The 27,149-nt window shown below is 44.3% G+C and overlaps 1 protein-coding gene across 2 annotated transcripts in view; it reads left to right on the forward strand.

Annotated features, from left to right (window-relative positions):
• Nucleotides 1–27,149, forward strand: part of LOC137095543 (transformation/transcription domain-associated protein-like) — a 216,632-nt gene that overhangs the window by 185,019 nt on the left and 4,464 nt on the right. For both annotated transcript variants that reach the window (XM_067462324.1, XM_067462325.1), the window contains 6 exons: nt 993–1,254; nt 12,754–12,979; nt 15,242–15,459; nt 18,533–18,717; nt 22,422–22,625; nt 23,134–23,328. In XM_067462324.1, the coding sequence (XP_067318425.1) occupies nt 993–1,254; nt 12,754–12,979; nt 15,242–15,459; nt 18,533–18,717; nt 22,422–22,625; nt 23,134–23,328 (1,290 nt within the window). The remainder of the gene's footprint in view (nt 1–992; nt 1,255–12,753; nt 12,980–15,241; nt 15,460–18,532; nt 18,718–22,421; nt 22,626–23,133; nt 23,329–27,149) is intronic.

A 27,149-nucleotide genomic window follows, 5' to 3' on the forward strand; every position in this document is an offset into this window, starting at 1 on the left:
TATTATTATTATATTATTTAAATGAATAATATTACATTTTGCATTATTATTATTATAATATTATTTAAATAAATAATATTACATTTTGTATTATTATATTATTATTTTAAATAAATGATATTAGATGTATTATTATTATATTATTTTAAATCAATAATATTACATTTTGCATCATCATTACTATTATATTATTATTATTTTAAATAAATAATACTACATTTTGTATTATTATATTATTATTATTTTAAATAAATAATATTAGATGTATTATTATTTTAAATGAATAATATTACATTTGCATTATTATTATTATATTATTTTAAATAAATAATATTACATTTTGAATTATTATTATATTATTATTTTAAATAAATAATATTACATTTGCATTATTATTATTATTATTATTTTAAATAAATAATATTACATTTTGAATTATTATTGTATTATTTTAAATAAATAATATTACATTTTGCATTATTATTATTATATTATTTTAAATAAATAATATTACATTTTGCATTATTTTTATTATTATTATTATTTTAAGGGGCCACATTGGTGCAGCAGGTTAAACCGCAGTTCAAATCCGCAGGACGCGGTGAGCTCCCACTGTTAGACCCAGTTTCTGCCAACCTTGCAGTTCGTAAATATGCAAATATGAGCAGGTCAATAGGTATTCCTTCTGCTGAAAAGTAGTAGGTCAATAGGTATTTCTGGAAGGTAATGGTGCTCCATGCAGTCATGCTGGCCACATGACCTCGGAGGCGTCTATGGACAATGCCAGCTCTTCAGCTTAGAAATGGAGATGACCACCAACCTCCAGAGTTGGACACAACTGGACTTAATGTCAAGGGGAAACATTTTATTATTATTTTAGTGTATTTAAATTATATATATATTATTTTAATCACATATGTATTACTCGAGTGGGAGCGTGTTCCACGGCTGGAGTGCGTGACCCGCCGGCGTGTGTTGTGTGCCTCCGCCAGGTCCTCCGGCAGTTGCAGCAGGGACTGGCCAAGTGCTACTCGGTGGCCTTTGAGAAGAGCGGGGCCGTGTCGGACGCCAAGATCACGCCGCACACCCTCAACTTCGTCAAGAAGCTGGTCAGCACCTTCGGCGTCGGCCTGGAGAACGTCTCCAACGTCTCCACCATGTTCTCCAGCGCGGCCTCCGAGTCCCTGGCCCGGAGAGCCCAGGCCACGGCCCAGGACCCCGTCTTCCAGAAGCTCAAGGGACAGTTCACCACCGGTCAGTGGGGGGGGGGGTTTACTCCACATTTTTACTACTTGTGTACTACGCCTGTTCAATCCATGGTTCTAAATGGTTCTGAAGTCCTTACAAAACTAAAGTTCTGGTGGTGAAAATTTCAGCACTCTAACAAACTCTCAAAATTTCATTATAAATGGCAGTTCCTAATTGGTTCTGTCATAAAAATCGCCAATAATGAAATAATAATTAAATTTTGAAAGAATTCTGAAATTTTCACCACCAGAACTTTAGTTCTATCCATCCATCCATCTATCAATCTCTCTATCAATCTCTCTATCCATCTATCAATCCATCCATCCATCCATCCATCAATCGATCTATCTATCCATCCATCCATCCATCCATCCATTTATCAATCTGTCTATCTATCCATCTGCCCATCCATCCATCAATCTGTCTATCTATCCATCTGTCCATCCATCCATCTATCTATCAATCTGTCTGTCTATCCATCCATCCATCTATCAATCTGTCTATCTATCCATCTGCCCATCCATCCATCAATCTGTCTATCTATCTGTCCATCCATCCATCCATTTATCCATCCATCCATCCATCCATCTATCAATCTATCTATCTATCCATCTATCAATCTGTCTATCCATCCATCGTCTATCCGTCCATCTATCAATGTGTCTATCTGTCTGTCTGTCTGTCTGTCTGTCCATCCATCTATCAATCTGTCCATCAAGCCATCCATCCATCCATCAATCTGTCTATCCATCTGTCCATCTATCAATCTATCTATCCATCCATCAATCCATCAATCTGTCCGTCCATCCATCCATCCATCCATCCATCCATCAGTCTATCTATCTATCTATCTATCTATCTATCCATCCATCCATCCATCCATCCATCAGTCTATCTATCCATCTGTCCATCCATCCATCTATCAATCTGTCTATCAATCTATCCATCCATCCATCAGTCTGTCTATCTATCTGTCCGTCCATCCATCCATCCATCTATCCATCCATCCATCTATCAATCTATCCGTCTGTCCATCCATCCATCCATCCATCTATCAATCTGTCTATCTGTCTGTCTGTCTGTCTGTCTGTCCGTCCATCCATCCATCCATCTATCATTCTATCTATCTATCCATCTGTCCATCCTTCCATCCATCCATCTATCTATCTATCTATCTATCTATCTATCTATCTATCTATCCATCTGTCCATCCGTCCATCTATCAATCTGTCTATCTATCCATCTGTCTATCTATTCATCCATCCATCAGTCTATCTATCTGTCTGTCCACCAGTCCATCCATCTGTCTATCTATTCACCCACCCACCCACCCACCCACCCACCCACCCACCCACCCACCCATCCATCCATCCATCCATCCATCCATCCATCTATCTATCTATCTATCTATCTATCTATCAGTCTATCCATCAATCTATCTATCTATCTATCTATCTATCTATCTATCTATCTATCCATCCATCCATCCATCTATCTATCCAAGACCTTGGCCATTCTATAGATAGACATCCACTCACTTTCCTCACTGCCAAGTGAACCTCTGAGGATGCCATTAGCCACAGATGCAGGCTAAACTTCAGGAGAGAATGCCACTGGCACATGGCCATGCAGCCCGGAAAACTCACAGCAACCCAGAAGTCTTGCCTTTTATGAGAATCCCGCTGAACCTTCCAACGTTGGGGAGGATTTCCGTCCATCTCTGATATTTTGTGTTTGAAAGCACGAAAGGGATTCTCGAGTTCCAGAATTAGAAAAACGTTCTGATTATCTTTGACTGATTTTGGGATATTTTATTATTTTTTCAATTACGACGAGGCACGCGTCACTCCGGGATTAAAACGTCCGTTTCCAGAGGCGCAAAATGAGATTTCTTTCATCTGATAAACGTGGCGTTTGAATTCAAGGTGGAGGGTGTCACGGGGGGGGGGGGGGGGCGGCAATTAAATTGGTCGATAGTCTTCGTGCCTTTTGGAGTCCCGGGATGTCATTCATCGGGCCGAAAATAAGTTCTTGATTAATTGGCAACAGTAATAGAATCTCTGCGGCTGAATTAATGCCTCGTTAATTGCCATTCCAGTTCAGGGCTAAGAATGAATCCTCGAGTCACAGATTGAAGAGGAAAACATTAGGCATGGGCAATGCGTGGTTCTAAAGTACTTACGAAACTAGAGGGCCCTGGTGCTTTGCTTCTAAAGTGTTGCTAAAGTTCTGGTGGTGAAAATTAAAGAACTCTAACAAAACTTTCAAAATTTCGATATAAATGACAGTTCCTTCTAGTCATAAAAATGACCAATAACAAAATAATAATCATTTATTTTGAAAGTTTTGTTAGAGTTCTGGCATTTTCACCACCAGAACTTTAGTAACACTTTAGAAGCAAAGCACCAGCGCCCTCTAGTCATAAAAATGACCAATAACAAAATAATAATGGAAGTTATTTTGAAAGTTTCGTTAGAGTTCTTCACTTCACTTTACTTCACTTTATTTCTTAATTTTCACCACCAGAACTTTAGTAACACTTTAGAAGCAAAGCACCAGCCCCCTCTAGTCATAAAAATGACCAATAACAAAATAATAATGAAAGTTATTTTGAAAGTTTCGTTAGAGTTCTTCACTTCACTTTACTTCACTTTATTTCTTAATTTTCACCACCAGAACTTTAGTAACACTTTAGGAGCAAAGCACCAGCCCCCTCTAGTCATAAAAATGACCAATAACAAAATAATAATGAAAGTTATTTTGAAAGTTTCGTTAGAGTTCTTCACTTCACTTTACTTCACTTTATTTCTTAATTTTCACCACCAGAACTTTAGTAACACTTTAGGAGCAAAGCACCAGCCCCCTCTAGTCATAAAAATGACCAATAACAAAATAACAATGAAAGTTATTTTGAAAGTTTCGTTAGAGTTCTTCACTTCACTTTACTTCACTTTATTTCTTAATTTTCACCACCAGAACTTTAGTAACACTTTAGAAGCAAAGCACTAGCGTCCCCTCGTCATAAAAATGACCAATAACAAAATAATAATGAAAGTTATTTTGAAAGTTTCGTTAGAGTTCTTCACTTCACTTTATTTCTCAATTTTCACCACCAGAACTTTAGTAACACTTTAGAAACAAAGCACCAGCCCCCTCTAGTCATAAAAATGACCAATAACAAAATAATAATGAAAGTTATTTTGAAAGTTTTGTTAGAGTTCTGGCATTTTCACCACCAGAACTTTAGTAACACTTTAGAAGCAAAGCACTAATGCCCTCTAGTCATAAAAATGACCAATGTTCTGGGTTTAGGTCTGCCACTTTTGGACTCTCGCTTGCTGAGGTGTTCCAGCGAGTGTCTCTGTAGATCTTAGAAAACTATGTCTTGATTTAAGGTGTTGACATGCTGGCTGATACTCAAACAAGGGATGAGCTGGAGATGTCTCTGCCTTTCCCTATTGGCTGCTCCTTCCCGGCGGATGTCAGGTGGTGCAATACTGGCTAAGCAGTGTAATTTCTCCAGTGGTGTAGGGCGCAGGCACCCCGTGATAATGCGGCATGTCTCATTAAGAGCCACATCCACTGTTTTAGTGTGGTGAGATATGTTCCACACTGGGCATGCATACTCAGCAGCAGAGTAGCATAGCGCAAGGGCAGATGTCTTCACTGTGTCTGGTTTTGATCCCCAGGTTGTGCCAGCCAGCTTTCGTATGATATTGTTTCTAGCACCCACTTTTTGCTTGATGTTCAGGCAGTGCTTCTTGTAGGTCAGAGCACGGTCCAAGGTGACTCCCAGGGATTTGGGTGCGCTGCAATGCTCCAGTGGGATTCCTTCCCAGGTAATAATCCTTAGAGCTAGGGATGCTTGTCTGTTCTTTAGGTGAAAGGCACATGTCTGTGTTTTAGATGGATTAGGGATCAGCTGGATTTCCCTGTAATAGGCAGTAAGGGCACCTTGAGCTTCGGAGAGCTTCTGTTCAACCATCTCAAAGCTCCCTGCTTGAGCGGTGATGGCGCGATCATCAGCATAGATGAAGCTCTCTGTCCCTTCTGGCAGTGGCTGCTCATTTGTGTAGATGTTGAACATGGATGGAGCAAACACGCTCCCCGGAGGCAGGCCGTTCTTCTGTTTCCGCCACCTGCTTCTCTGGCCCTGGAACTCAACAAAAAAGCTCCTGTTCTGTAGCAGGTTTCCTATGAGGCGGGTGAGGTGGTCATCCTTTTGATATTATACATTTTTCTCAGGATGAGGCGGTGGTTTACGGTATCATAAGCCGCTGACAGGTCACTGAAGACAGCTCCTGTGATCTGTTGCCTTTCAAAGCAAACTCAACAAAAAAGCTCCTGTTTTGTAGCAGGTTTCCATGTCTGTGTTTCAGATGGATTAGGGATCAGCAGGTTTTCCCTGTAAGAGGCAGTAAGAGCACCTAGAGCTTTGGAGAGCTTCTGTTCTACCAACTCAAAGCTCCCTGCTTGAGCGGTGATGGCACAATCATCAGCATAGATGAAGCTCTCTGTCCCTTCTGGCAGTGGCTGGTCATTTGTGTAGATGTTGACCATGGATGGAGCAAGCACGCTCCCCTGAGGCAGGCCGTTCTTCTGTGTCCGCCATCTGCTTCTCTGGCCTTGGAACCCAACAAAAAAGCTCCTGTTTTGTAGCAGGTTTCCATGTCTGTGTTTTAGACGGATTAGGGATCAGCTGGTTTTCCCTGTAATAGGCAGTAAGGGCACCTAGAGCTTCGGAGAGCTTCTGTTCTACCATCTCAAAGCTCCCTGCTTGAGCGGTGATGGCACGATCATCAGCATAGATGAAGCTCTCTGTCCCTTCTGGCAGTGGCTGGTCATTTGTGTAGATGTGGAACATGGATGGAGCAAGCACGCTCCCCTGAGGCAGGCCGTTCTTCTGTTTCCGCCATCTGCTCCTCTGGCCCTGGAACTCAACAAAAAAGCTCCTGTTCTGTAGCAGGTTTCCTATGAGGCGGGTGAGACGGTCGTCCTTTGTGATATTATACATTTTTCTCAGGAGGAGGCAGCGGTAGTTCACAGTATCATAGGCTGCGGACAGGTCTATGAAGACAGCTCCTGTGATCTGCTGCCTTTCAAAGCAAACTCAACAAAAAAGCTCCTGTTTTGTAGCAGGTTTCCATGTCTGTGTTTTAGATGGATTAGGGATCCGCTGGTTTTCCCTGTAATAGGCAGTGAGAGCACCTAGAGCTTTGGAGAGCTTCTGTTCTACCATCTCAAAGCTCCCTGCTTGAGCGGTGATGGCACGATCATCAGCATAGATGAAGCTCTCTGTCCCTTCTGGCAGTGGCTGGTCATGTGTGTAGATGTTGAACATGGATGGAGCAAGCACGCTCCCCTGAGGCAGGCCGTTCTTCTGTTTCCGCCATCTGCTTCTCTGGCCCTGGAACTCAACAAAGAAGCTCCTGTTTTGTGGCAGGTTTCCTATGAGGCGGGTGAGGTGGTCGTCCTTGTTGATATTATACATTTTTCTCAGGAGGAGGCAGTGGTTTACGGTATCATAAGCCGCTGACAGGTCACTGAAGACAGCTCCTGTGATCTGCTGCCTTTCAAAGCAAACTCAACAAAAAAGCTCCTGTTTTGTAGCAGGTTTCCATGTCTGTGTTTTAGATGGATTAGGGATCCGCTGGTTTTCCCTGTAATAGGCAGTAAGGGTACCTAGAGCTTCGGAGAGCTTCTGTTCTACCATCTCAAAGCTCCCTGCTTGAGCGGTGATGGCACGATCATCAGCATAGATGAAGCTCTCTGTCCCTTCTGGCAGTGGCTGGTCATTTATGTAGATATTGAACATGGATGGAGCAAGCACGCTCCCCTGAGGCAGGCCGTTCTTCTGTGTCCGCCATCTGCTTCTCTGGCCCTGGAACTCAACAAAAAAGCTCCTGTTCTGTAGCAGGTTTCCTATGAGGCGGGTGAGGTGGTCGTCCTTGGTGAGATGATACATTTTTCTCAGGAGGAGGTAGTGGTTTACGATATCATAAGTTGCTGACAGGTCACTGAAGACAGCTCCTGTGATCTGCTGCCTTTCAAAGCAAACTCAACAACAAAGCTCCTGTTTTGTAGCAGGTTTCCATGTCTGTGTTTTAGATGGATGAGGGATCAGCTGGTTTCCCCTGTAATTGGCAGTAAGAGCACCAAAGCTCTGGGTACTTTTTATGGAAAAGCAACTGCAATGTTCTCATTGTGATCGTAAACCACTGCAGGAAATAAAAGTTGCATTTTTAGTCCGGGGCAGATCTCAAAGAAAGACTTCCTCGCTGGCTAATTAAACGACCTGCAAAGCGTGGCAGCCACCCTGTGCCATTCCAGTTTGCGCTTGTGCCGAGACTGCGTGTACTTAAGCGGGCTCCGTACGGGAGGCCCGGAACGCGAACAAAGCCAGCTCGTTAATTAACGAAGGGCTCTCCGTCCTTCCGACCTGCTCCCGAGAAGCCAAACGCAAGGCGAGAAATGGGTCTGAAATTTGTATGTTTTGGGAAACTGGAACGATTCCTGCGGCAAAATGAATGCCTTATACATGTGGGTTTTTTCTTTTAAAAAAATTAACACCCTGAATAGTTTTGCTGAAGTTATTTGCATATCATTAGCAAGAATATTGTTCTCACTCTGCGGTGACATTTTCTTCTTTCGCTTCGGGCAGCCGCGGGCAGCAAACAAGGCGTCTCTTCCCCTTCTTCTTCTTCAATGGGTGATTTACTCAGATTGCTCACTAGAGGGTAGGCTTGGAATTAGAATCCCTCAATCTATATCTACATCTATATCTATATATATATATACTAGCTGTACCCGCCACGCGTTTCTGTGGCAAACCTTCCCTCCCTCTTTCTCCACCTTCTTTTTCTCTCTCTCTCCTTCCTTCCCTCCCTCTTTCCTTCTTTCCCTCTTTTTCTTTCTCTTCTTCTTTCTTCCTTCTCTACCTGTTTCTTTTCTCGCTTCATTTGCTGTTTGGTTTCATCCTTCCTTGTCTCCTTCCTTCCTTCCCTCCCTCCCTCCCTCCCTCCCTCTTTCGTTCCTTCTCTCCTTCCTTCCTTCTTTCACTTCTTTATTTCCTTCTCTCTTTCCTTCCTTCTCTACCTTTCTTTCTTTCTTTCTTTCTTTCCTTCCTTCTCTCCTTCTTTCCCTCCTCCTCTCTTGCCTTCCTTCTCTATCTTCCTTTCTTCCTTTCCTTCTCTCCTTCTTTCCTTCTCTCCTTCTTTCCCTCCTCCTCCCTTTCCTTCCTTCTCGATCTTCCTTTCTTTCTTTCCTTCTCTCCTTCTTTCCCTCCTCCTCTCTTTCCTTCCTTCTCTATCTTCCTTTCTTTCCTTCCTTCTCTCCTTCTTTCCCTCCTCTCCCCTTCCTTCCTTCCTTCCTTCCTTCCTTCCTTCTCTACCCTGTTTTCTTTCTTTCCTTCCCTCCTTCTTTCCCTCTTTCTCTCCCTTCTTTCTTCTCTACCTTTCTTTCTTTCCTTCTTTCCCTCCTCCTCTCTTTCCTTCCTTCTCTATCATCCTTTCTTTCTTTCCTTCTCTCCTTCTTTCCCTCCTCTCCCCTTCCTTCCTTCTCTACCCTGTTTTCTTTCTTTCCTTCCCTCCTTCTTTCCCTCTTTCTCTCCCTCCTTTCTTCTCTATCTTTCTTTCTTTCCTTCTTTCTCTCCTTCCCTCCTTCTTTCCCTCTTTCTCTCCCTCCAGTCACGTGTCGTTTTAGTTGCCCTCGGCGCCCCCCCCCCCACAGCTCCCATGCCTTCTCCTTCCTCTGCACATGCTCCGTGTTTTTCGGGTATTGTGCATTTGTGTTGTTGCGTATTGGTGTTTTGAGGGTTGTTGGTCATACCTTGGGGGAAGAGGTATGAGCAGGGCAAATGTGGTGAGATTTCGTCCGGTGGTTCAGCCGTTTTTGACCGCCTAATTACGACCTTAAGGTTCTTATATATATAGATATATAGACCTATATCTTCATTCCTACTGCTGATAGTGTCATCGTCAGTTCAAGAACGAGTCTGCGTTAAAACCAGGAAGGATAAACATTATATCTTGTCTTATTGTTTACTTCCTTGATGCTTTGGGAAATCGGTATTTTTAAAAGATGTCATTTTTGGATATATTTTAAATAGATTTAAATCAGTATGGATTGTCATCCTGACGCCTGATGTCCAGGCAGTCCCCGAGTTACGAACATCTGACTCCTACTTAAGAACAACGGGGATGAGACAGCAGGAAGCGAAGGGAATATTCCACTCGGAAGGAAGGAAGGGAACAAGAAAGGGAGGGAGGGAGGGAGGAAGAAAGGGAGGAAGAGAAGGAGGGAGGAAGGAAAGAATAGAGGGAGGGAGGAAGGAAGGAAGGAAAGAAGAAAGGAAGGGAGGGAGGGAGGAAGGAAAGAAAGAAAGAAGAGAGGAAGGGAGGAAGAAAAGAATAAAGGAAGGGAAGAAGAGAGGGAGAGAGGAAGGAAGGAAGGAAGGGAGAGAGGGAGGAAGGAAGGAAAGAAGAAAGGGAGGGAGGAAGAGAGGAAGAAAGGAAGGAAAGAAGAAACGAAGGAAAGAAGGAAGGAAGGAAAGAAGGAAGGAAGGGAGGAAGAGAGGAAGGGAGGGAGGGAGGGAGGGAGGGAGGGAGGGAGGAAAGAAGAAACGAAGGAAGGAAAGAAGGAAGGAAGGAAAGAAAGAAGGAAGGAAGGAAGGAAGAAAGGAAGGGAGGAAGGAAGGAAGGGAGGTAGGGAGGAAGAGAGGGAGGAAGGAAGGAAAGGAGGGAGGGAGGAAGAGGAAGGAAGGAAGGGAGGGAGGAGTGAGTGAGTGAGGGAGGGAATTCCACTCCTACATGTTCATATCATGGGGGAAAGGGGGCTCCAATGAATCTTTCTCCCCAATCCTTATTTCTAAAACAAGCCAAATTGCTGGGATTTTTCCCCAAATTTTTTTTCTAGTAAAGACCATAAAAGTAAGTTTTTTAATTTATGGTTTTTCACTTTTATGAGTGGTTTGTGCCCGAACCCCAGTGAACGTGGAGGACCGACTGTACTCGTTTTTTCTATTTGGTGCATGCAAGTCTCCACATGACATTTCTGAATGCATCATCATCATTGGCGATCTCTTGTGTCCGAGTCCGATTGCCTTCCAAGTGCAGGGTCTTGGCCGTGGGTCCAGAGGTGACGGTAGAGACCAGTTCTCGATCCGCATGCTCTTTCTTCTGCAGTAAGGACACCTCTTTCCAGGTGGAAGGCGGTCCTGACAACTATTGGCTTGATGCTCCTTCTTCCTCTTGACATGTTTCTCCCAGGTCCACCCTCTTTTCAGCAGGGATCCCATCAGATCCGCTGGCTTTGTTATTTTACGCCCATCTTTCAATCTCTTTTCCTGTCCACCAACAAGGATTGGCTTGATGCTCCTCCTTCGTCTGGACATGTTTCTCCCAGGCCCACCTGCTTTAAAGATTTCAGCAGGGATCCCATCAGGTCCGCTGGCTTTGTTACTTTAAGCCCATCTTTCAATCTCTTTTCCTGTCCACCAACATTCCATTTTCTATTCTTGTGTTGGGAGTAGAGTCACTCCTTTGAGAGACAGTGATCTTTGGGCATTCAGGCATGGCTTTCAGTCCTGCAAAGATGATGGCGCAGGATTGTTACTTCAATGCTGATGGTCTTTGCTTCTTCTTCCAGCATGCTGACATTTGTTCACCTTTCTTCTTCCCAAGAGATATGTTTCTCCCAGGTCCACCCTCTTTAAAGATTTCAGCAGGGATCCCACCAGGTCCACTGGCTTTGTTTTTTTAAGCCCATCTTTCAATCGCTTTTCCTGTCCACCAACATTCCTTTTTCTATTCTTGTGTTGGGAGTAGCGTCACTGCTTTGGGAGACAGTGATCTTTGGGCATTCAGGCATGGCTTTCAGTCCTGCAAAGATGATGGCGAAGGATTGTTACTTCAATGCTGGTGGTCTTTGCTTCTTCTTCCAGCATGCTGACATTTGTCCACCTTTCTTCTTCCCAAGAGATATGTTTCTCCCAGGTCCACTCTCTTTAAAGATTTCAGTAGGGATCCCATCAGGTCCGCTGGCTTTGTTACTTTAAGCCCATCTTTCAATCTCTTTTCCTCTCCATCAACATTCCATTTTCCATTCTTGAGTTGGGAATAGAGTCACTGCTTTGAGAGACGGTGATCTTTGGGCATTCAGACATGGCTTTCAGTCCTGCAAAGATGATTTATTTATTATTTATTTACTATACTTCTATACTGCCATTCTCAGCCCGAGGGCGACTCATGACGGTTTACAAAACAGCACAATTCGATGCCCACAGCAATACAAAGATGATTAAACATTAAAAACATTTAACATAGATAAAAATTCATTACAAATAACATCAACAAAACATAATAAAATACCGTAAGTCCTCCGCATTTCATTACCAATCATTATCCAGTCGTGTGGTCCAACCGTTCCGTGATCAGAGTTTAACAGCTACACTGCGTTTGGGAAAGCCTGCTCATATAACCAGGTTTTAACTTTTTTGGGTGGGGGTCGATCTAATGTCCCTGGGGAGGGCATTCCATAACTGAGGGGCCACCGCTGAGAAGGCCCTGTCTCTTGTCCCCTCCTGTCTAGCCTGTGAAGATGGCAGGACCAAGAGCAGGGCCTCCCCAGAAGATCTGGGTTTGTTAGGAGAGATACGTTCAGATGATGGTGAAGGATCATTGCTTCAATGCTGGTGGTCTTTGCTTCTTCATCCAGCATGCTGACATTTGTTCACCTTTCTTCTTCCCAAGAGATTTGCAGGATTTTTCAGAGGCAATTCTGATGTAATTGTTTCAAAAGTTGAGTGTGACATCTGTAGACAGTCCACGTTTTGGAGGCGTATAAAAGGGTTGGGAGGACAATAGCTTCATAAACAAGCATTGCTGGTCTCCCTACGGATGTCGCGATATTCAAACACTCTTTTTTTCATTCAAGAAAATTCTGCAATCCCATAACCTAGATTGTGTTGTATTTTGATGTCTGCTTTTGTGGAGAGGTGGCTGCCCAGGTAGCAGAAGTAACATTTTCTAGCATTGCACCACGAAGCTTCATTTATGAATGCAATTGAGGTCTTGATTTTGCTTGCAAAGTGGTGTTTGGAGGCAAATTTAAGTGGGTTGACTTTTGGGTGAAGTCTGCAACCTCTGCAAGCATAAGGAGACGTCTGACCCATGTGTGCTAGAGAATAACATCCTTATGACCTATATATATACACACACACACACATATACAATTGGCTGTGAAGACACAGCCTGACGAGGGATAATTCTCCCATAATATGAAAATAAATGGTGAGACAAGCTTATTTAATGTGTAATCTCTGCTGTTTTGGCTCAGCGTGAATTGGAACGGATCCTCTTGGAGGGTTTCTTGCCAATGGCTCATCTATTTCACAAGAGAATTTGCTTAATGGTATCTGTGTTGGCGAACTTGTCACCGCTGTGATCATTTCAGACGTGTGTCATCATCTCTTTTTGGTTTGTTTCTTATCGTTTTGCTATTGTTCAGACTTCGACTTCAGTGTGCCGGGCTCCATGAAGCTTCACAACCTCATTTCGAAGCTGAAGAAGTGGATCAAGATCCTGGAGGCCAAAACCAAGCAGCTGCCCAAGTTCTTCCTCATCGAGGAGAAATGCCGCTTCCTGAGCAACTTCTCGGCCCAGACCGCCGAGGTGGAGATCCCCGGGGAGTTCCTCATGCCCAAGCCCACCCACTACTACATCAAGATCGCACGGTAAATGCAACCGGGGCGGGCGAGGTGGGGGGGAGTGGAATTGACCACTGCGGAATGGGCTTGAGTTAGTTAATAATAATAAGTCCCCAAGGGACTCGGTGCAGCTTACATGAGGCCGAGCCCACAATACAACAATAAACAATAATAACAATAATACAAAACAATAAATAAATAAACTCATAAGCAAAAAATAAGCAATAAACATTAACAATAACACGATGCGTTTAAAAATCTATGGCTGGGCCAAATGTAATAATTAAAATTAAAAAAATAATAATGCTGGGCATGACAAGGTGACATATAACTGGGATAGAAGTTTTGGAGAGGGATGAAATGTGCAGACAGTCTTAGATCACTAATAAAGTGCGTTTAGGGACATATTGCTAGGAGTTTCCTTATTCTGGGAAGGCACACTGGAACAAGTTCTGATTACAAGCATTCCCTGAGTTACAAACAACTCCTAGTTAAGAACAAGGCTAGACTAGATAGCCTTTGGGGGACCCTTCATATATAAAATAAATAAATTATATATGTGTGTGTGTGTGTGTGTGTGTATATATATATATATATATATACCACTCTATCTCCCCAAGGAGGATCGCCTACAAGCTGAGAGGGGCGGTATATAAATATAGCAAATAAATCTATATATACATAAATGTCATATTCGTTTGTGAGATTAACAGAACTCAAAAACCACTGGGCGAATTGACACCAAATTTGGACACAAGACACTTCTCAGGCCAACGAGTGATCATCACTCATAAAAACACTGAAAAACATAGCAGAGGAGACTTGAAAAGCCAAAAAAAAATTACAACGCATGCACATAACCACATAAATACACAAATATATACACACACCAAACATGTATACACAGACTGGGCCACAGCAATGAGTGGCAGGGGATGGCTAGTAAATAAATAAATTTGGTGACACCTCTGGATATTTCGTTTTCCTGCTGACGGGATGTGTCCTTCTGGGCCCGGTCCCTCCGTGTTCTGAGCAATTTTTAACTCCTCAGTTATAAGTCCGTGCTCCCTGGAGCATGTCTTGAGAACGATATTCCTGGCCTTTATGATATTGTATTATTGTTTCAATTAATGTTTTGTTTACTGTTCTCATTAATGCTTAATGTATTTTAATTGTTGTTGTATTATTGTCATTGTTTTTATGTAGCGGCATCGAATCGTTGCCAGTGTAAGCCGTCCCAAGTCCCCCTTTGGGGGTAGATACCAGATGGGGTAAAAATACCGGAAATAAATAAATACTAAATAATAGGCTTGGGCGGTTTCGTTCGTTAATTTCGTAATTCGTTATTAATTCGTATTTAAATTAGCTTACGATCCAATATTGAGCCATGCAGGACTACTGCGAGGAGTAATTAAAAATCGAAACAATTTTTCCAATTTGTTTCGTAATTGTTTCGAAATTGTTTCGTAATTATTTCGTAATTATTTTCGTTTGATAGTTGTTTGTTTTGTCACACCAACAGTCAACAACAGAGGGAGAGGGAAGCTTCAGAAGTTCCCCCTGTCCCATTTGGAGATGGTTTTTTTAGCATATTGCGCAATCGCGTCCGCCATTAACGAATCGATTCGTAATTTTACGAAATTTCGTATATTTCGAACTTTTTTAAAGGAAAATTTCGGAATTCTTTTAAAAAACGAAACGCAAGGGCCCCCTAAAAACGAAACGGGTTTAGAACCGAATTTTTCCGTGGTTCCCCAAGCCTACTAAATAAATATAACTCCACCAATCATTCGCAGTTTCAAGGTGAGGGTGGGATCACTGTCTCAGCCCAAAGCCATCTCGCTGCATGCTTAGGATCGCCCTGCCCGTAGCAATATGGAAATCAGCACCAGATGGATTCTAAGCAACCTGTGTTCAAAAAGGAGGAGGTTTTGTCATTTGGAGAAGACCAAAAACAAAGGAAAAGGCGGAAACACACCCGCCACGGGAGGGAGTCTCTTCTTTGTGGGAACTCCCGCATAATAGAAAGGAAGGAAGGAAAAAGCCGGTGCTTAAAAGGTGGCGTCGTTATAAAAGGGTATAATGGGGGATGTTGGTTTTGCAGAATCTCAGTCGCTAATACGCCTCCCTTTTGTTAGCTTTAAGTCTGGCATTTCAATTTCCTTTCCCCTTTTCAAATCCCGCTTTCATCTTAGAGGAGAGAAAGGAAGCCAGAGATTGCTAGAGCTCAGGTGCTTTTATCTCTCTCTCTCTCACACACACCACTTTATTCCTTTTGCCTCGTGATAGGTTTATGCCCAGAGTGGAGATTGTGCAAAAGCATAACACGGCCGCCAGAAGGCTCTACATCCGAGGTCACAACGGGAAGATCTACCCATACCTGGTCATGAACGACGCCTGCCTGACCGAGTCGCGCCGAGAGGAGCGCGTCCTGCAGCTCCTCCGCCTCCTCAACCCGTGCCTGGAGAAGAGGAAGGAGACCACCAAGAGGCACCTCTTCTTCACAGGTGGGTCCACAAACAGCCCCGCAGCACGGCCTTCTCACATGAGGCTTCTCTCACACAGAGGTTTACCTCACACTCCTCAGGACGACACTAGCCTTCAACAATGTCAAAGAAACAAATTATTCTAGTTGCACTGTTTACAAGAACAAGGTTCCATAACATAAATAAACAGATACATAGTAGCTTTACACGCAGCAGCCGTCACACCGGATCTTTCTCACACAGAGGTTTACCTCAAATTCCTCAGGATGACACTAACCTTCGGCAATATCAAAGAAACAATATTCTAGTTACACTGTTTACAAGAACAAGGTTTCCATAACACAAATAAACAAATACATAGTAGCTTTACACACAGCAGCCTTCACACCGGAGCTTTCTCACACGAGGCTTCTCTCACACAGAGGTTTACCTCACACTCCTCAGGACGACACTAGCCTAAGAACAAGGTTTTCATAACACAAATAAACAAATACATAGTAGCTTTACACGCAGCAACCTTCACACCGGAGCTTTCTCACACAAGGCTTCTTTCACACAGAGGTTTACCTCACACTCCTCAGGACGACAGTAGCCTAAGAACAAGGTTTCCATAACACAAATAAACAAATACATAGTAGCTTTACATGCAGCAACCTTCACACCGAAGCTTCCTCACATTCTCTCACACAGAGGTTTACCTAACACTCCTCAGGATGACAGTAGCCTAAGAACAAGGTTTCCATAACACAAAAAGCAAATACATAGTAGCTTTACATGCAGCACCCTTCACACCGGAGCTTTCTCACACAGAGGTTTACCTCACACTCCTCAGGACGACACTAACCTTCGACAATATCAAAGAAACATAATATTCTAGTTGCACTGTTTACAAGAACAAGGTTCCATAACATAAATAAACAAATACATAGTAGCTTTACATGCAGCAGCCTTCACTCCAGAGCTTTCTCACACGTGGCTTCTCTCACACAAAGGTTTACCTCACACTCTTCAGGACGACACTAGCCTTCGACAATATCAAAGAAACTCAATATTCTAGCTGCACCCTAACCCATAACACAAATAAACAAATACATAGTAGCTTTACACGCAGCAGCCTTCACACCGCAGCTTTCTCACATCAGGCTTCTCTCACACAGAGGTTTACCTCACACTCCTCAGGACGACACTAACCTTCAACATTACCAAAGAAACATGAAAGCAAGCAGAGAAGCAACTCCTCTCAAGGTTTGCAGTTGGTACAGTGAGGAAGGCGGCCTTTTTCTCCTTTCCTCCGCGCCGCCCACACTCCCCTCTTTGGAAACGCTTTAGTCCGTGAGGGCTGCTGTCTAGTGACAACAAGCTTTCCCGCGCGTTCTCTTTCATGGCGGAGCTCTCGAGTGTGCCGCGAGGAGGAGGGAAGTGCCACTTGACACACTTCACTTGATCATCGCTGCTGCTGCTGCCGCCGCCACCGAGGGAGAGCTGATATCTGCATATTAATTGGAGAGCTGGTGCACGGCTCTGGTTCGTAGGCAGGCCCCTGCTTTCCCTTCCTTTCATTATCATCTCTGCAGCACCATAGATGATAATGAAAGCATGGAGACGTTGGCCTCCTCGAACACGCCGTGGTTAGTTGCAGTTGTTTGCCGGTTGTGCGGTCACCCTGCTGCATTTCCATGTTTGATTACACTATGGACAGAGGCAGCCCTGGGTAATTTTCAATTGTAAACAAACAGTATTTTGGCATGCCCCCCCCCCCAACCAATCACTGATATATATTTTCTGTTCGTCGTGGGAGTTCTGTGCGCCATATTTGGTTCAGTTCCATCATTAGTGGAGTTCAGAATGCTCTTTGATTGTAGGTGAACTATACATCCCAGTAACTACAATTCGCATATGTCAAGGTCTATTTTCCCCCAAGAGCGCCTCAAGAGCGCCCCTGGGCAACATCAACTATACTGCAAAGGCTTACTTTGCGTAATGGGTTGATCCGCCCCTGCCTGTTAAGCAGATTGAATCTGGGTGCCAAAGGAGATTGACTGAGGGAGTCAAAGAAGAAGGAACTGGGAGTTAGGAGTGGTGAAGGGTTAGTGAGGGAGGCCTGAAATTGGTCTGTTTGGCCAGCAGAGATAACTAGTGAGAAGCTCTCTACAGCTATTAGGGAAATAGCTGGTGGAGGAATGTACAGATAGATCCAGGGTAGGACTATCTGTGGAAGAGTTTAGAATTACTTTCGGAGAAGCAATCCTGTTAGTACGTTCTGTGGAGGGACAGAGAAGTGTTCCTGTGTAACTAAGTCTGAACTGAAACAATACTCTGAAACAGCTAAGCTTTATAACTGAGTTTGTTCCAGTTCTCTTAAATAAACATCATTGTTTTGTTGTTCATAACATCTGCCTCACGTCTGCCTCTGTGGGTGTAGTTTTAAAAAGCAGTTTCCTGCAGCAAACAAGACTATGGTGGCAGCGTATAATTTAAAGAACAATCTTTTAGTGTTACCTTAGAACACTAGCCTGAGGGCTAATCCAACACTCTCTTGCCTAAGATACTTCCAGTAAGCCAAGGGCTTATCAGTGCTTTTAAGTGTGGTGGTGGCCAGAAGGTTTTCAAAAGGGTTTTTTGGCCAGAAGAAAGTTCCAGCATTCCTTACAGTTTTTTGTTTTTGGCTTTTAATTAAGAGAAGCCACATTCCAATCACAAGTGGGGTTCTGCCTTTTTAGGGATTTTGTTTCCCAAATACATCTTCCATCTTTTATACTTGCCTTGATGTTTGGTCAGGATATCCAAACTCTTTCTTTCTAAGTTTTAGGTCAGGGCCCCAATTTCCATTTTCTGGGCTCAAGTCTGAGAGGGACTTTCTGACTTTATAGAACAGGATGCTGCAATGGTGGGGCAGCTCGCCCAAACACATCCTTTCCTAAGTGAGTGTTCACTTCAGCTGCGTTTCCTCTTCCTCTTTTTCCTGCTTTGATGGGATCAGGTCCTTGTCTGGCCTTCTCTTGTATTCCCAACCTTGTATATATCAATCATGCCTTGTTATTGTGAGACGTTCCCCGCCCTGCAACTCCCCCCTTCCTGTGTTCTCCCCCCGCAGTCCCGCGAGTGGTGGCGGTCTCCCCGCAGATGCGCCTGGTGGAAGACAACCCCTCCTCGCTCTCCCTCGTGGAGATCTACAAGCAGCGCTGCGCCAAGAAGGGGATCGAGCACGACAGTCCCATCTCGCGCTACTACGACCGGCTGGCCACCGTCCAAGCGCGAGGCACCCAGGCCAGCCACCAGGTAAGCTATTGGGGATGTCTGGGCAGGCCGACGAGGCCCCCGAGTTACAGACATCCGACTTATAAACAACTCCTAGTTAAGAACGGGGCTGAGACCACATTGACTGGCTGTCTGTGCAGGGTTCCATATTTTGCACTTTAACAACACAACCGTTCGATACTAAAATGGAACTGTAGAGGAGAGTCTACTGAACAAGCCAGTACCTGCTGCATACGTTGCTTAAGTTGCATTGACCGACCGTCTGCACAGGGTTCCATACTTTGCACTTTAACAACACAACCATTCAATGCTAAGGCTTCCCACCAAAATGGAACTGTAGAGGAGAGTCTACTGAACAAGCCAGAACCTGCCGCATAGGTTGCTTAAGTCACATTGACCGACCGTCTGCACAGGGTTCCATACTTTACGCTTTAACAACACAACCATTCAATGCTAAGGCTTCCCGCCAAAATGGAACTGTAGAGGAGAGTCTAGTGAACACGGCAGTACCTGCCGCATACTTTGCTTAAGTCTCATTGACCGACCGTCTGCGCAGGGTTCCATAGTTCGCACTTTAACAACACAACCGTTCAATGCTAAGGCTTCCCGCCAAAATGGAACTGTAGAGGAGAGTCTACTGAACAAGCCAGTACCTGCCGCATACTTTGCTTAAGTCGCATTGACCGACCGTCTGCGCAGGATTCCATACTTTGCACTTTAACAACACAACCGTTCAATGCTAAGGCTTCCTGCCAAAATGGAACTGTAGAGGAGAGTCTACTGAACAAGCCAGTACCTGCCGCATACTTTGCTTAAGTCGCATTGACCGACCGTCTGCGCAGGGTTCCATACTTTGCACTTTAACAACACAACTGTTCGATGCTAAGGCTTCCTGCCAAAATGGAACTGTAGAGGAGAGTCTACTGAACAAGCCAGTACCTGCCGCATAGGTTGCTTAAGTCACATTAACTGACCGTCTGCGCAGGGTTCCATACTTTGCACTTTAACAACACAACCGTTCAATGCTAAGGCTTCCTGCCAAAATGGAACTATAGAGGAGAGTCTACTGAACAAGCCAGTACCTGCCGCATACTTTGCTTAAGTCACATTGACCGACCGTCTGTGCAGGGTTACATAGTTCGCACTTTAACAACACAACCGTTCAATGATAATGCTTCCCATCAAAATGGAACTGTTGAGGAGAGTGTACTGAACAAGCCAGTACCTGCCGCATACGTTGCTTAAGTCTCATTGACCGACCGTCTGCGCAGGGTTCCATACTTTGCACTTTAACAACACAACCGTTCAATGCTAAGGCTTCCCACCAAAATGGAACTGTAGAGGAGAGTCTACTGAACAAGCCAGTACCTGCCTCAGACCAGTACTGCCATTAGTTGAGGAGTTACGAAAGTGGAGGCATTACTTTTCATTCAACCCTCGAACAATTATATACTTCTCTCATTGCATTCACTGTTGCAACTCAGGGTAGTTTTCACCTTGCTCCAGACACCACCACACCAAAGCTGTAGGTTTTGTAGTTTATTGAGTATATGAAATGCATCAAATCCATAGGCAGATCAAAGGCTTAAATGCAAAGGCACAGTTCCCAGGATCCAAAGGCAAAAACATGAAGCTTAATCCCTTAGCAATGGTCAAACAAGAGTCCGTGGAAAACAGTGGAAAACAAGGCCCAAATCCCAGACTCAGGAAGCCAGAAGCGTGCTGCTAAAAGCCAAAGTTAATCCACAGAAGTTTGCATGAGAAGAGCTACATTGGACTGACAGCCCCTGCTTGTCAGCTACAAGGCTAAATACTAGGGCTGGGCGGTTTCATTCGTTAATTTTGTATATCGTTTTTTTTCTGTTAATTTCCCATATACGAAACGATATCAAACTTTTTTCCAAACCCGGAAGTGTATTTTCAAAATCGAAACAGCATGCGCCAAATATTTTTGTATTTCCGTCCATTTCGGAAATACGTAAGATGCTTGCTGGGAGCTCTCCTCTCTCTCCTCTCCTTAGCCAGTCAGAGCCTGAAAGAGGAGGAGGAGGAGGAGGATTAGAGGGCGGGGAAGGGGCCGGCTGAGCAAACGAGCGAGAGGGCGAGCGACCCTCAGTGGGAAGGCGGCCCCGTCCCTCCTTCCTCACCTTTGCGGTGGGTGTGCTTCGGAGGAGCCGGGCCTGACTCGGCGGCGGCAGCGCTTGAGGGCCCGCCAGAGTGAGTGCCTGCCTTCCCTCCTTTCCCTTCCTCTTTTCTTTCTTCTCCTTTCCCTCCTCTTGGAGAAAGAGAGAGAGAGAGAGCCCGCAGGACTCAGGAGGGTGGGACGGAGCTGGGAGCAGCGGGGAGGCTCAGTCTGTTTGCCCTGTGGCTCTTTTTGGCAAGCATTTTCTGCCAAATATTTTTTATTATTATTTAAAAAATTAATAATTAAATTAAAAAATATTAAAAAAATATTGGAAAAAAATTCGTTGATGCTTTGCGCATGCGCAACCGTGGGCGCCATCTTTACAAAACGTTTTGTAAATATTAACGAAATTTCGTAAATATCAAACTTTTTTTTTTATGGAAAATTTCGGATATATTTTTAAATACAAAACGCTGAGGCACCCTAAAAACAAAACGATATTAGAAACAAATTTTTCCGTTGTTACCCAGGCCTACTAAATACCCTTTGCAGACATGAACGCATTGCGTTGACCCTTGGCACCCTTGGCTTCTCGCTTGCTAGCCAAGTGAGTGCTTCTCCAGAGCCTTAATTGCAGATGATCTTGTCTGCTCATTAATTCATTATCTTCAAGGATATGTGACCAGCTGGACCGGATCACTGTGGGAAGGCAAAGACATCTCCACCTGGCCGTGTGGGAATTCACTCTTGTTATCAGTCTCACTAACATTCTTTTCCCCTGGGAACTGACTTGCCCTGGGAACTGTTTCCCCTTCAGCAGCCCCACTGTTAGGCCTGTCTGAAGTATGTACAGAAATCTGTATCCCAGTGTTTCTCAACCTGAGGGTCGGGACCCCTGGAGGGGTCGCCAGGAGGTGCCAGAGGGGTCACCAAAGACCATCAGAAAACACAGCATTTTCTGTTGTTCATGGGGGTTCTGTGTGGGAGGCTTGTCCCAATTCTATCGTTGGTGAGGTTCAGAATGCTCTTTGATTGTAGGTGAACTATACATCCCAGCAGCTACAACTCCCAAATGTCAAGTCTATTTTCCCCACACTCCACCAGTGTTCACATTTAGCATACTGAGTATTTGTGCCAAGTTTGGTCCAGATCCATCATTGTTTGAGTCCATAGTGCTCTCTGTAGGTGTAACTTTTTGCTAAAAGCCAAAGTTAATCCACAGAAGATTGCATGGGAAGAGCTACATTGGACTGACAGCCCCTGCTTGTCAGCTACAAGGCTAAATACCCTTTGCAGACATGAACACATTGCGTTGACCTTTGGTACCCTTGGCTTCTCGCTTGCTAGCCAAGAGAGTGCTTCTCCGGAGCCTTGAAAAACACTGCTGTATCCCATCCTCCTCCCCATCATGCGGTAGGAATTCTGGCTCACAGAGCTCAGCTTCAGACCCAGAGTCAAGCTCGGCCACAACATTAACCACCACACCCTCATTACAGTGGCCTAACTCTTTGACAGGTGGTCAGGCCAGAAGTATTAACTTAGACAATGCCAGGTAATTTCCAAATCCCGAGTCTCTCGTTGCTTGCCTCCTTCCTCCCAGGTCCTCCGCGACATCCTGAAAGAAGTGCAGGGCAACATGGTGCCGCGCAGCATGCTGAAGGAATGGGCGCTGCATACGTTCCCAAACGCCACCGACTACTGGACCTTCCGGAAGATGTTCACCATCCAGCTCGCCCTGATTGGCTTTGCGGAATTCGTCTTCCACTTGAACCGCCTGAATCCTGAGATGCTTCAGATTGCACAGGTAGGTGTTGATTTTACTCTAACGCAACCACAAGCTTTACATGCCAGAAACTTTCTGAAACCATTAAGCATTTGTACCTGAATTAATTCAAGCCTGTTCAATAAACATTCTTGTTCTTTTATTAACTTATACCAGCCTCAGTGTGTGTACCTTTGTGGTCAAAGTATTTCTAAAGTCAGCTTCACAGCAGCCACTCAGAAAACTATAGTGGCACAGTGTGTGGTACAGAACAAACTCACAATATTACCTCAGCCTGATTATTATCATAATGGTGGCAGCGGAATTCATTTGAAGAATCCTTTTTAATCTCTCAAGTTTAGTCTTTTCCTACCTTTTAAAATACTAAGTGTCTCTCCCCTTCTCTACTCAAAATTCCCCTGACAGTGTTATATTTCAGTGGGATATATTTCAACAACTAATTTAAAGAGAAATTTAAATCTATACAACTGTTTTCCAACCATACTCCTGCTTCCTTTTGATGTGTCTGTCCTTTCTTTAAAACTCTCAGGATACCGGCAAGCTGAATGTGGCCTACTTCCGATTCGATATCAACGACGCTACGGGGGACCTGGATGCCAACCGCCCCGTTCCGTTCCGACTCACGCCAAACATTTCAGAGTTCCTCACCACCATCGGCGTGTCCGGCCCACTCACCGCCTCGATGATTGCCGTCGCCCGCTGTTTCGCGCAGCCAAACTTCAAGGTAAGCGTGTCATCAGTACTGTAGCGTGACTTCAGGACTGAAATATTAGGCCAGGTGTGGGCCATCTTTGGCCTTCCCTCCGGGTGTTTTGGATTTCAACTCCCAAAATTCCTAATGGCCAATAGTAATAATATAATAATATATAATAATTTAATAAAAATAAAAATATTTTAAAAATAAAAAATAATATTAATAATAATAATAATAATAATAATAATAATAATAATAGCAGCAGCTCTTAGGAATTATTGTGGGTACTTACTTACTTAGATTGTCCTCCAAGTGTGGCGTCCTGCCGGTGGGTCTGTAGGTGGTTGTGGAGCCCTATTCTTGACCCGCATCGTCTCCCGCATCGTCTCCCGCCAACCTTTCCATCTCTTATCAAGACTTAGGTCTCCACATGTATCACCAGATTGCCAATCCCCAGAAAACCCCTCAAAAGTATCACTGGACGTAGGTTGTGTACATACATCTCTGACTTCTTGCACACGAGACCAATCCAACCCATCCTCCTCCTCGTCACAACTCCCAGATCCATTACTTCCTGTAAAACCCATAAAATCCTCCTCTTCAGTAGGAGCAGTAAGTATGTCACAGATCCATTTCCTCTGAGACTCCTCGTCTGATTCTTGTCCGCGAGTAGTCCTTTTTACACCTCTACTCTCATCTCCCTCCCCCTCCATTTCACTTTCTGAAAAGCCCTCAAATGAGTCTTTGTCTGTAGGTGCCATGAATATTTCCCTAATTCTCTTTCTTTGTTGCTCCTCTTCCAAACTTTGAGTGCCTCTCTTCCCTCCTCTGCTACTCCTACTATCAGTTTGTAACATTGCCAGTAGACTCAGCTGCAACAAGATAGATAAATAAATAGATCAGGCTTGGGCCTTTGGGCCCTCCAGGTGTTTTGGACTTTAACTCCCACAATTCCTAACAGCCTAATGGCTGTTCCAAAAACCGAGAGCTGTTCACTTGAATACGTTGCTCTCACAAAGGATGGTACCAGCAGGAACCACTTTAAAAGGCTTCAATCCCTCCCATAACATCATTTATCATACACCTGCTTTTCCTCGCCTTATCTTTAAACCTTGTCTTATCTTTAAGCCTCTGCATGCTTTGTCTCTGCAATTTCAAGTCCCTTGACCTAGACCAAGCATGGGCCAACTTGGGCCCTCCAGGTGTTTTGGACTTTAACTCCCACAATTCCTAACAGCCTACTGGCTGTTCCAAAAAATGAGAGCTGTTCACCTGAATACGTTGCTCTCACAAAGGAAGTGCCATGCTGGCCAGGTAGGAGCAGAAATACCGTTTTATTCCAAGGTCTATTTTCAGTGGAAAAATATATTCTGAAATGTTTTAATTTTGAATGGTCAAATACTTAGAGCGAGGTCTTAACACGTTTGTTTTTGTGTGAATTTGCACTGTATCCCACTTCCATATCTTGTATTCTTCGCCTCAGTTTCCTTTCTCATCAGTTTTCTTTATGGAAATTGCTGTCTGATTGACACAATAATAATAATAATAATAAAATAATAATAATAATAATAATAATAATAATAATAATAGGATCCTAGAATCCTAGAGTTGGAAGAGACCTTATTCAGATACAGTCACGTCAACTTCTTCTGGAACATCATTGTAATGTTAAGTCATAGAATCCTAGAATCTGCTGAGACCAAGGTGCAAGATGGAGATAGTTTGGTCAATGGTTTTCATGCAGACAAGGACAGAGAGGCCCCAGTGCAAAGGGCAGTTTCTCATGAGAATATCCCTGCTGGGCTTAGAATCCTAGAAAACCCCTCAAAAGTATCGCTAGGTTGTGTACACACATCTCTGACTTCTTGCACACGAGTCCAATCCAACGCATCCTCCTCCTCGTCACAACTCCCAGACACATTACTTCTTGTAAAACCCATAAAATCCTCTTCAGTAGGAGCAGTAAGTATGTCATGGATCCGTTTCCTCTGATACTCCTCATCTGACTCTTGTTCGTGAGTAGTCCTTTTTACACCTGTACTCCCATCTCCCTCCCCCTCCATTTCACTTTCTGAAAAGCCCTCAAAAGAGTCTTTGTCTGTAGGTGACATGAATATTTCCCTAATTCTCTGTCTTTGTTGCTCCTCGTCCAAACTTTGGGCACCTCTCTTCCCTCCTCTGCTACTCCTACTATCAGTTATAGCGTTACCAGGAGACTCTACTACACATCGTTTAGAAACAAATTTAACTCCTTTTTATATTGTTTGGCTTTTTTATTCGTGTTTGCAGCTACTAATCGCCACCTTGCACAGTCAACGTACATTCCGATCTCAAATAATCTGCATTATAATGCATTGCATAACTAACTCGGACCACACAATACATAGAAGCGATACTATTCAAAGGTAGTGTGACGTGCTACAATAGTCCCATGACGCACATACCGTGCAGTACACATAAAAGGAAAACACAGCACGAGGCGCCGCAGGAATGAACCTACGCTGCATGGATGAAAAGGAAGCATGGCACCCCAGGCGTTCCAGATCATCAACCCATTGTGACACCTTCGTTCAGTCCTGGAGAACAAGCCCTATGAGGAGCGGCTTAAGGAGCTAGGCATGTCTAGCCTGAAGAAGAGAAGGCTGAGAGGATATATGATAGCCATGTATAAATATGTGAGAGGAAGCCACAGGGAGGAGGAGGAGGGAGCAAGCTTGTTCTCTGCTTCCCTGGAGAGAGACTAGGATGCAATGGAGCCATGGCTTCAAACTACAAGAGAGGAGATCCTACCTGAACATGAGGAAGAACTTCCTGACTGTGAGAGCCGTTCAGCAGTGGAACTCTCTGCCCCGGAGGGAGTGTGGTGGAGGCTCCTTCTTTGGAAGCTTTGAAACAGAGGCTGGATGGCCATTTGTCACGGGTGCTTTGAATGCAATGTTCCTGCTTCTTGGCAGAAGGGGGTTGGACTGGAGGATGGCCCAGGAGGTCTCTTCCAACTCGTTGATTCTATGACTGTGAGAGCCATTCAGCAGTGGAACTCTCTGCCCTGGAGTGTGGTGGAGGCTCCTTTGGAGGCTTTGAAACAGAGGCTGGATGGCCATCTGTCAGGGATGATTTGAATGCAATATTCCTGCTTCTTGGCAGAATGGGGTTGGACTGGATGATGGCCCAGGAGGTCTCTTCCAACTCTTTGATCCTAGGATTCTATGTTAGTGGAGCCCCTGGTGGCGCAGCGTTCGAATCTGGGGAGAGGCAGATGAGCTCCCTCTATCAGCTCCAGCTCCTCATGCAAAGGGGACATGAGAGAAGTCTCCCTCAAGGATGATAAAAACATCAAAATCATCCAGGCATTGTCCCCTGGGCAACGTCCTTGCAGACGGCCAATTCTCTCACACCAGAAGCGACTTGCAGTTTCTCAAGTCTTATGAGTGCAGGCCTGGGCCAACTTGGGCCCTCCCTCCAAGTGGTTTGGACTTCAAGTCCCGCAGCCATTCCTTACAGCTGGTAGTCTGTTAGGAATGGTTAGAGTTGAAGTCCAAAACACCTGGAGGGAGGGCCCAGGTTGTCCCGAACCTGTTTTGTTTATATATTTATTTCATATATTTGTACCCGACCCTTCTCAACCCCGGAAGAGAGGGGAGGGCGGGGACGGACGGACTCAGGGCAGCTTCCAGCCAGGAAAAATTCGATGCCTCCAATGTACACATAATAAAATGAGCCCCCCCCCCCCCAGGATCTTTTTCACATGTCCTGCTCTCGAGCTAGGCCTCATCGTCCCCCATTCTGTCTCTTTGCAGTCCTGTTTTTCCTGTCTAAGTAGAGTCTCTTGCACTTGTCCCTGTTGAACTTCA

Source organism: Anolis sagrei, chromosome Y, assembly GCF_037176765.1.
Source record: "Anolis sagrei isolate rAnoSag1 chromosome Y, rAnoSag1.mat, whole genome shotgun sequence".
NCBI lineage: Eukaryota > Metazoa > Chordata > Lepidosauria > Squamata > Dactyloidae > Anolis > Anolis sagrei.